General features: G+C 57.2%; 1 protein-coding gene across 2 annotated transcripts; it reads right to left on the bottom strand.

Annotated features, from left to right (window-relative positions):
• Positions 1–3,109: 3,109 nt before the first annotated feature.
• Positions 3,110–9,648, bottom strand: GPR108 (G protein-coupled receptor 108). Of its 2 annotated transcripts, none has more exons than XM_082652400.1 (18): positions 9,520–9,648; positions 8,695–8,814; positions 7,835–7,885; positions 7,523–7,605; positions 6,577–6,701; positions 6,399–6,460; positions 6,244–6,312; positions 6,043–6,147; positions 5,699–5,832; positions 5,515–5,590; positions 4,973–5,046; positions 4,766–4,883; positions 4,549–4,679; positions 4,420–4,463; positions 4,119–4,168; positions 3,847–3,930; positions 3,611–3,744; positions 3,110–3,427 (listed from the first exon to the last, which is right to left on the bottom strand). In XM_082652400.1, exons 1-18 carry the CDS (start codon positions 9,637–9,639, stop codon positions 3,355–3,357), a joined length of 1,653 nt encoding a protein of 550 aa, XP_082508526.1. In that variant the 5' UTR covers positions 9,640–9,648; the 3' UTR covers positions 3,110–3,354. The 2 variants fall into 2 exon arrangements, with proteins under 2 accessions (XP_082508526.1, XP_082508527.1); XM_082652401.1 differs by having other exon boundaries at positions 3,617–3,744.
• Positions 9,649–10,481: the final 833 nt, after the last annotated feature.

Raw genomic sequence — 10,481 nt, 5'->3', positions numbered from 1 at the left:
TCCCTCTGAGTCTTGGGGTGACAGCACGTGGCATCAGGCAAGCTGAGTCCAGTGCCCAGCACATGGCCAGCGCACAATGTACTTGAATTTTATTTTTACTAACACCTGCTCCTCTTCTCTCTTGTCTTATTTCGGTGACAGTCCCTCCGGGCCTCCAAGCCAGAGTTCCCCCCCGCCCCCGCCCGCTTCCTCCCTCTCCCTCATCCATCCCCTGTGAGCAGCCCTGTGATCCCTAGGCTGTCTCTCCCAACTCATCCTTTCTCTCCATCCCTAAGGCCCCGGCCTCCTTGCTGTAAACTCATCTCTTCCAGGTCATCTAGTCCACAGCAACTGGGCATTTTTTTTTTCTAAAACACACCTTTGCATTCTTTCTATAAAATTATGATGCATGGGGCTTCCCTGGTGGCGCAGTGGTTGAGAGTCTGCCTGCTAATGCAGGGGACACGGGTTCGAGCCCTGGTCTGGGAAGATCCCACATGCCGTGGAGCAACTGTGCCCGTGAGCCGCAACTACTGAGCCTGCGCGTCTGGAGCCTGTGCTCTGCAACAAGAGAGGCCGCGATAGTGAGAGGCCCGCGCACCGCGATGAAGAGTGGCCCCCGCTTGGCGCAACTAGAGACAGCCCTCGCACAGAAACGAAGACCCAACACAGCCAGAAAAATAAATAAATAAACAAATGTGGGGTTTAAAAAAGAAAAAAGAATTTAAAATTAATCAATGCAATCATAAATAGCATGTAGGTCAAATAATAAAGCATAATTAAAAATTAAAAAAAAAAAAAAAAAAAAAAAAAAATTATGATGCATGATACAGGAATATGCGCTAATGACTGTGAACATCTCAGCTACAGCATCTTAACGATTTTATGCATCTAACTTGTTTATTCCAAATGCCTTAGGTGCTATTACTATCCCCGTTTTACAGATAAAGAAACTGAGGGCTTTGGCCACTTGCCCAAGATCCTCTAGCTGGTAAGAACTGAGATTTGAACCGGGCAGCTGGGCTCCAGAGTTTGTGCTCCTAAACCGTATGAGTTCCTGACTGCTGCTGTAACAGATGATCACAGCCCTGGTGGCTTAAAACAAGACATTTATTGGGCTTCCCTGGTGGCGCAGTGATTGAGAGTCCGCCTGCCGAGGCAGGGGACACGGGTTCGTGCCCTGGTCCACATGCCGCGGAGCGGCTGGGCCCGTGATCCATGGCCGCTGAGCCAAGAAAAACAAAAACAAACAAACAAACAAAAACACTGGAAAACAATACATTTAGTATGCTGCAGTTCTGCAGGGCAGAAGTCTGAAACTGAGGTGTCAGTAGGGCTGTGTTCCTTCTGGAGGCTCTAGGGGAGAATCCGTTCCTGGGTTTTTCCAGCTTCTAGGGGCTGCCTACATTCCTTGGCTAGTGGCCCCTTCTTCCATCTTCAAAGCACATCATACTAGCCTGTTTACAGCATCACATCTCATTCTCTGATCCTGACCCTCCCGCCTCCCTCTTTTTTTTTTTTTTTTTTGCTGTACGCGGGCCTCTCACTGTTGTGGCCTCTCCCGTTGTGGAGCACAGGCTCCGTGGCATGTGGGATCTTCCCAGACTGGGGCACGAACCCGTGTCCCCTGCATCGGCAGGCGGCCTCTCAACCACTGCGCCACCAGGGAAGCCCCCGCCTCCCTCTTAAAAGGACCCTTGTAATGACAACGCACCCACTCGAATAATCCAGAATCATCCCTCATTCTAAGATCCTTAATTGAATCCCACCTGCCAAGTGCCTCTCGTCATGTAAGGGAACATAGTCACAGGCTCTGGGGATTAGGGCGGGGACAACTTGGGAGAGCCATTACTGCCCACCCCAGCATGCACGTGGTGTAAAACGCCATCCCCGTACTACCATGTCCCGCCCTGCTTTAAACTCTTCCTTGGCTCCCGTGGGCCCCAGAATCAAGTCCAAGTGTGTCTGCCTGCTTTTAGGCTTCTGCCAGCTGCTCTTGCCCTCCCACTGGCCAAGCCAGACCTGCAGTGGCGCTTGCAAGCTATTCTGGGCATTGCCTTGCTGCATAATTTCCTCAGTCTGCAATGCCTTCCCACTTCCTTCTTTGTCTGGCTGGGCTATATATTCATCTGGGCCCTAGTTAGACACATTTCCGCTTGCAGGAAGCCTTGACCCCAGCCTGATTCCCTCCCCCTGGCCCATGCCTGTGGTCCCCACCAAGGAGTATTTTTCAGAGCTCCAAAATAGGTTCAGAGCGTTCTAGTTAAAGAGTGAAGTGGGGTGGGGGAAGAAACGCATCGTGGCGGTCTGCCCACAGGTGTGTGTGCAGGTGTGTGACCAGGTGCATCTCTCCTCTGAACTCCTCAAGGTTCAGAGAAATCCATGAACGGTCAGCCTGTGTTGCAGGGCACTGTGCTGAGCCAGACTCCCATTATCATGTGTGATGCTCAACTCTATGGGGTCTCCATTTTACATGCAAGGAAACAGAGAGGTTAAACCACTTAACAGTCACACAGCAAATGGGGGCAAGGTCAAGAGGCTTCATGGCAGGGAGTCCAGGTGCAGAGGGGCAGTGCACGCAGTGGGAATGGGCAGCTCTGGAACCAGACTGCTGGTGTTTTTGAGTCCTGAGCCTTCTAACAACTTGTTTGCTGTGTTACCTTGGGCAAGTTACATAGCCTTTCTGTACCTCATAAGCTTTTCAAGAGTTAAAGACCCTGGAAGCCTTAGAATAGAAGCCTTAGAATACAGCACTCAGCCTGAGCCACTTAGGAGTCACCCAGTCACCATTTTTTTCCTCCCCTCCAGTCTTTGCACACGCTGTCCCCTCATCTGGGCCTGTGTCTTTCCCCACTCTCTCTGCTCACCTCTGATTCCCCAGGCTGGGTCAGGGCCCTGTGATGGAACCATCTGGTGACACCTTGAGTGTTGGGACCGGATGGGTCCTGGTCACTGCTCTGTCTTCAGGACCCGGCACAGGGCCTGGCACGCAGTGGTCGCTCAATTAACATTTATTGAATGTGCAAAGCAATGGATCCTGCAACCTCTCCCCGCCCCGTGCCCCCAACGGATCTCTCAATTTCAAACCCCTGCATTAGTTCTCAACCCCCAGAAAGGCAAGAAACTGGAGTAGCAAAACAGATCGGTCATTATTGTACAGTTGCAAGTGGGAACAGGGTGCTCAACATCTGTGAGGGAGGGGGGCTGTCTGTCTTCTTCTGAATGAGCTCCAGGAACTCAGGTCCCAGGGAGCTGGATGCCTTGTGAGCACTGGCCCCTTCCTCCCCACACGCTCTTTGGGAGAAGCCGGAGCAGGGAATGTGTGAAGAGAGGGGGATGAAGGGGGATGAAGGAGTGTCCGAGGAAGGGACATGATCACAACAGCTCTCGCCTGCTGGTCGTTTTGTTGACTTTGGACAGGCCTTCCCGGAACCCAGAATCGGTCATTCTGCAGGCAGACAGTTAAGGAGATAATCCGTGAGCTGAGGGGAGCCAGGCCCCGCCCATTCAGCCCACCACACCTACCCCAGAGCCTCTTGGCCCCGCCCCAGGCTCCACCCACCTGCCCCACAGCCCCGCCCTCCAGGCCCCTGGCTGCCCAAGCCCCACCCACTCCAGCCCGAGGGCTCACACTTGCTTCATCTGCACATCCTCCTCGTCCTCCTCGTCCTCCTGGGGCAGCTGCAGGTACGGGTTATCCCTTGTGGGCTGGAACTTGTAGCCCGTGAGCACGAAGAAGGCGAGAGTGGAGCCCTCCACCAAGAGCTGGGGGCCAAGGGGGCAGAGTGGGAGTGTCAGGCACACGCCCCCACCTCCACCTCCACTGTCTGGGCCACCCGCCGCCCTACCTGGGGCCTCAGTGCTCACCTGGTACAGCCACTGCCACTGGAAAGGCACGGCCACCCGCAGCAGGATGGCGATGATCCGTGTGAAGTAGATGTAGCAGATGACCTGCAGGGACACGGGTGGGCACAGGGCTGAGGGACCACTGGGGATGCCTGGGGAGGGGGGCTGGGGATTATGGGCAGAGGGCGGGGGGCGGGGCTCCGGGGGACTGCAGATGGAGGGGTTAGGGTGGGTGTGCCAGTGGGCTGGCTGTTCCCCCTCCCAAACTTCCCAAGTGAGCACAGGGCTCCTACCATGACGTAGTAATGCCGGAAAAGCTTCAGCTTGGCCAGGTTCACTGCCACTGAGGGGTAGGCACAGAGAGTGGGGGTCAAGGGAAGGAGGCGGGGGGCAGGACGAAGGGGACAGGGTGGAGAAGGGCTGTGGACAGGAGGACATTTGGGTGAGTGTCTCAGGGGCATAGCGTGGAGGGGGATGTCCCAGGATGGTGAGGGGGTGGAAAGGCAGGAAGAGGCAGTCAGAGGGGATGGAAGGGGCATCCAGGGGTCAGCAAGAGGGACCAGGAGCGGGCCGAGGGCCGAGGGCACAGCTCACCCTTCCCATCAGTGCCAGACGTGTCCTGGAGATGCCGGATGGACCTGGGAACGAGTGGGTGACGTGGGGGGCAGTCAGCACTGCCTCCACCCGTGTCTGCAGGGGAGGGGGTCGGGTGGGGGTCCTCACCAGACCACGGGGAAGAGGATGGCGCCGCAGCAGATGAGGTCCACCAGAAAGAGGATCTCCTTCCAGACGCCGTAGTCGCTGGTGCCCTCCTCACGGGACTCGATGACAATGTAGGCCACGTTGGCCAGGACCTGCGGGGCGGGGGTGGGGTGGGTGGGGTGGGTGGGCCCAGCCTGCACTCATGTCCACCTGCCCACCCTGGGGCCTCCATGTGCACCTGCAGCGAGATCACGATCCCGAAGACCTTCTTCTCCTTGTCGGACAGGATGTACTTGATGAAGGCCCAGCCGGAGCCGATCAAGGCGATGGTGATGAAGAGGAGGGCGCCCTTCAGCCTGGCGGAGGCGGGCAGGGGCTGTGCTGAGACTCGGGGGCCCGGCCCTCCCCTGCCCGCCGCCTGCCCCCGGCACAGAAGGGCACTCACAGATGCGTGATGTAGTGCATGACAGCGAGGCCCTCGATGGGGTGGCCCTGGCTGTTGATGAAGTAGTAGTTGATCTGGAGGTGGATGGACGGATGGACAGTCAGACGGATGGACGGGGGGATGGAGGTGGTGGTGGTTTGGGAGCACCGACAGTCACTGTCGGATGGGTGGCCAGGAAGTGGACCGAACAGAAGGTCACGATCAGGATGGTGAATGGACTGAGAAAGGGACAGTCACAGCCAGAACGGCGGCCGGGCAGATGGCTGGACAGTCACAGCCATGACAATGGAGGGAAGGTCACAGTCGGGTGGATGGACAGTTAGACAATCAGCCCGGTGGACACTCATAGCTGGACCCACAGACAGCTGGACAGGACTGGATGCACAGCCGGCCACGGTGATAAAATGGATGGACAAATGTATGGACAAATGGAACTCCCAAGCCCAGGGTCTGCAGAGATTTGAGGAGTGGCTTGTAGGGGCTTTTTCCTGGCCCCTGACACCCCAGCCCACCCCATCCTGCTCCCGGCCCAAGGCTCTCACACTGTGGAAGAGGAGAGAGACGCTCTTGGTGAAAGCCAGGGCTGCCATGAGCCAGTGGATCTTGAAGACGTTGTACCTGGCAGCGGGGTCGGGGACAGAAGAGAGTGGGAGGGCATCGGTCAGGGGTAGGAGTGGGAAGGTGTGATGAGGGGAGGTGGGGAACCCCCAGGGGCAAAGGCATTACGTGTTCTTGCAGAGGATGGACACCCAGAAGATGCCGGAGGCCAGGAAGCAGGCGGACATGACCATGTACAGCTTGAAGAGGGGGATTTCCGCTGCCGACAGGAAGCCCTCGGGGTTCTTCTCCCGTATCATTACCTGGGGAGGGGACAGCGGTGGGCAGGGGGATTGCGCGCTAGCTCCAGACTTGCGGGGCCCTGAGTGTGAGTCTGCGGCTCTCCCGCTCCCTCCCTGGCCGACTCCCTGTTTCTGAGCCTCAGTCTTCCCGTCTCCCAAATGGGCACGGAGTACCTGGCCTGGCGTGAGCGCTCCGCGAACCTGCTGCCCACCCTCCTCACCCCTGCTCACCGTGATGTCGAACGGCTGCTCTCGGCCCGGCACCGAGTTGTAGCAGTTGTGGAAGTTGAGGTTGTACTGGCCTTCCTCGGCCCTCGAGCCGATCACCACGTGGAACTGGGAGGTGGGGCAGACAGAGGGGAGAGGAGGCCTCAGCGTGGGTGGTCCCCGCTCTGTGGAGGGGAGGGGCTGCAGGCACCCCCGGACACTCACACTGAAATTGTAGGAGTTGTTGAGATGGCCCAGGCCCAACACCAGGTCCTGGTCCTTTCCACCAATGCCCTGAGGGGACAGAGGACCTCCATGGAGCATCAGCCGGCCCCCCCTGGGGGCGGGGCTTCCTCCCTCCTGCCCTGGCTTCCCCATACCTGCTGGTCGGCTTGTGACCCTGTGGGTTTCAACTTGGCCTTGTCGGGTGCAGTAGTGGTCCCTGCCAGGGGCAAGCAGGTGACTTTAGATATAGACAGACAGCAGAATGATGGGCGGGACGTGTGGAGCGGCCCTGCCCACCCGCCCCTCCATGCCCGCATGGCCACCCTGACTCACCGCCATCCACCTTGGGGTTGACCCTGTGCTCTGACTTCGGGAGCTCTGGTTCGGAGGGCGCTTCGGGGAGGAGCCCGGCAGAGATGAACAGCTTCTTCTGTTCCCCATACTTTCGTACCTGGACCCTGTGGGATGAGGCTGCGAGGCTGAAGGCTGGGGTCAGGCACACCTGCTCTGCTGAGGGACTCAGTGGCCCCTCGGGCCCTCTGGGGCTCAGCGTCGGGCTCCATCAGTGGTCCCCAAGTTGCAGCATTTGGCCACCACCCATCAAGATGGCTGCTGCATCCCTGAGCTGCCTGTACCGAGGATTAGTTGTCACTTCCTGTGACATTAAGTCACTCATTCTACTGAAGTACACACTATTTAAAAAGAAAATGCTGTACATACAGAGAGGCAACAGAGTATCTTTGGACCCTGGGTTCAAATCCCAGTTTTCAGCCTCAGTGTTTTCATCTTTAGAATGGGGATAATAACAGTCTGAGCAGTCAATGAGTTAACACCTGTAGAGATCCCAGGATGCTGCCTGGCGCACAAGGTGCATCCTACACGCACAAATGACTTGTATTAATTCTCACAACACCCCTCTGTGTTGGGTCTTCTGCCTTGAGACCCGAATACTGCCTGGGCACTCCTCCCCTCTCTCCCTCCCATAATCAGAAGGCTTGAAGGCAAAATTAAAAAGCGAGTGACAGGAATTCCCTGGTGGCCCAGTGGTTATGATTCGGTGCTTTCACTGCCGAGGGCCCGGGTTCAATCCCTGGTCTGGGAACCAAGATCCCACAAGCCACGTGGTGCGGCCAAAAAAAAAAAAGCGAGTGGCTTTCTCCAAAGGAGTCACGGTTCTTTCTGGCTGGTTCTGATTCCACCTGATCAGCTCATGTGGGAAGCACAACCAGGGAAACCCCAATGACGGCTCTCTAGGGGAGCCGCCAGCCCTCCAACTCACTGCAGATCCTTGGTGTTGATGAGGAAGACAGCCAGAAGGTTGCTACTGTTTTTCCGGAGAGGACAGTCGTGAGGGTCCCGGCTCTGGAGAGTGGGCAGCAGGGAGCCTTCGTCACCCCCTCCCACTGGTCCAGCCTCACTCTGCCTTCCTCCCCATCCCCCCGGGCAAGGGAGGGTCTCTCCCTGCTCCCCCCTCTGGGAAAGGACAGGGATCTTTGGGTTCCAGATGCTGACAGACCATCCTGCCCTTCCACCACCCCTGCCCCTCCACACTCCCCCCCTCCCCCCCTCCACCTCTGCCCCCTCCACTCACTGAATAGGAAGGAACACTGCCAGATCGAATACGGGTCAGACTGAACCCCACCTGGCAAGAAAAAGAGATGATGTGAGGGACACCAGCAGGGACCTCCAAGCCACCTCTATCAGTGGCAATAGTAACGTAACCTCGAATTTCCTCAAAGCCTACTAAGCGTGAGATTCCGTGTTCACTCACTTCACTGACTTTTCCCATCTGCCCCCAGCCCCCCAACCCTCTTCCTTTAACTCCTAACCATCCCTGCCCCTTGACTGGGATGTCACTTCCTCAGGGAGACCTTCGCTGGTCCTCGACCTACCCACCCTGTTTCCCCCCATTTAAAATGTTGATGTAAAAAATAAATTAAATAGAATGTTCATGGCTCCCTGCCTTGGGCTCTGGAAGCCAACACACTTGGATATACATCCAGGCTCTTGGACTCTGAGTAAGCCACATGCCCCTGAGTCTGTGTAAACACCTGTAAAATTGGCTTTACAGGTGTAATATTTTCACAGCATCCCTGAGAGGTGGCTATGACAGAACAGACTCATGGAAATAGATTTGCATGGTACCTGGTACCCAGCGGGCGTTCAATAAACACTAACTTCTCATTTCGACTGCAGGAACTGGGGCTGTCTTGTTCACTGGTAGGCTCCCCTCCCCCCAGCTCAGTGCCTGGCACGTACTGCATGAGAAATTATTATTCCCAAGTTACACATGAGGAAACAGGCTCAGAGAGATCAAGGGACTTGCCCAAGATCATATGGGTGAGAGGCAGAGCTAGGATGTGAATCCAGAATTGGGGCGGGGGGAGGGGGGCGGAGCTCAGAAACTTGTGCACCTCTCCCTCCTCCAGCAAACTCCTCAAAGCCCCTCACCAATGGGGCTTTCTCATCTGTCTCCTGGAGGCCCAGCCGCAGGAGGCTCAGGTCCACCTCCAGAGAGCCGTTGGTGTAGAAGCCAAAGCTGTTCAGCTGGATGTCTGCTCGCTTCTCCCCCTGCCAGAGACCAAGAAGGCAGAGGCACCTCAGACTTCCCACCAGCCCAGCCCCAGGGCTCTAGCATGAGGTTCCCCCAAGGGCTTCGGGCCCCTCTGGGTATCTCTATATTTAGGACAGGTCCAAAGGGTGACGGGAGAGGTTGAGAGGGCCAGCTCTGGAGGCCATAACCTCAATCCCAGGCAGGGACAGGCTGGCTCCGGATCCTCTGGCCACTGTTCGGAGAGTCCAGGATTCGAAAGTCTGGGATACCTGGAAGTCTCCCTATTGGGTAAGCATCACCCGGAGAGCAGAGTTACGCATCTTGGGGTGCCTGGCCCTCACCTCCCGGAAAATGTTTAGATTCCAACTGAGCCCCCAAGAACCCAGTGAGTACCCAGAGGACCCTATTCTAGAACCCCCAGGGACTTCCCTGGGTGGCGTCAAGGGTCCCTAGCGTCCCCAAAGCAATCCCAAGAATTTAGAGGACTCAGAGTCCGCCGTCTCCGGAGATGAACCGACCCCCGGTGGGCGGGGCCCGACTACAGCGCGGCGGGCCAGGCAACTCCAACAGGAGGACCGAGGGGGCTCCTCGGACGAGACCACTCCGGACCTGGAAGCGGGGGGCGCCGGACCGCTCCATCCGGACGAAACCACTCCAAGCCAGGGGCTTTTCCGGGCCAAAGCTGCGACCCACACCCCAGACCGCCGCGCGGCGGGACTCACCGTCAGCGTCAGCCGGTGGATGCGCCCAGAGCAACCGCCTAACAGCAGCAGCAGAAGTAGCCGCTTCCCCCACTCCGCGGGGCTCCCGCGGGCGAGCCCCCTCCTCTCGCTCACGGCCATCTCTGAAGCCAACGCCTCCCCCGACACCGCCTCTGACGCCCTCAAGCCCGCCAATCGCCGCACGGTGGGGGCCGACCCTTCAGCTTTTTTCAGCCCACTCAACCAATCAGTAATCGCCTCCTCTCGAGCCCGCACCCTGTACGACACCAAATGGACAGCCCGAGCCCCGAATGGAAGTGCTGATATCGCTTAACCCCGCCTCCACGCTCACCAATCACTAGAAAGATTGTCCCCGGATGTACTCTGATAAACAGTCCATCCAACCAATTGTGATGGATCTGATATCCGGCCCCTAAAGGGGAATTCCTCCATCCACTCTTAACTGACAGACCCGTTCAGAACTACATTACCCAGAAACAGCTCAAGGGGACGTTCAATAAACTACACTTCCCAGTATCCCTAAGGACGGACGTCCCCTTTCTTACCCCGGGGATGTGGCTCCCAGCCAAAGCTCAGGCTTTTGGTAAACACATGCATTTGCTAAAGCCTGTCCTGTTCTCCTAATCCTCCTGATCCACAGAGAGGCCAAAACCTGGCCCCAAGCTAAATCTTGACCCTACGATGACCCATGATCCCAGGCTGAGTCACCAGCCTTAGGTGGACCCTTCTGTCCTGGAGTGAGGCAACTGGAGGCCCATCCCCAGATCCCAGGCTGGTCTTGAGTCAGGCTGAATCCCGGCCCCAGCCTGAGCCCCCTACCTGCAGCTGAGCCCTGACCTCCGCCGAAACTTAGACTCCCCGACCCCCTACTACCCTCAGCCTATACTGAGCCTTAATCTCTGGCTGAGCTTCCACCTGGACTGACCTCAGATTAGGACTGACCTGTGGACCTTAGTTTGAGT

The sequence above is a fragment of the Grampus griseus genome (assembly GCF_964374135.1).
Source record: "Grampus griseus genome assembly, chromosome: 3".
NCBI classification, from domain to species: domain Eukaryota; kingdom Metazoa; phylum Chordata; class Mammalia; order Artiodactyla; family Delphinidae; genus Grampus; species Grampus griseus.
This window is presented reverse-complemented; position numbering and strand designations above follow the sequence as displayed.

Excerpts from the sequence above, each read along its gene's own strand:
- GPR108 (XM_082652400.1), bottom strand. The coding sequence starts at position 9,639 with ATGGCCGTGAGCGAGAGGAGGGGGCTCGCCCGCGGGAGCCCCGCGGAG. Across the intron at positions 7,606-7,834 it reads GCAGTGTTCCTTCCTATTCA|AGCCGGGACCCTCACGACTG; the intron begins GTGAGTGGAGGG and ends CCCACTCTCCAG. Across the intron at positions 5,047-5,514 it reads TCTCTCTCCTCTTCCACAGT|ATCAACTACTACTTCATCAA; the intron begins GTGAGAGCCTTG and ends ATCCACCTCCAG.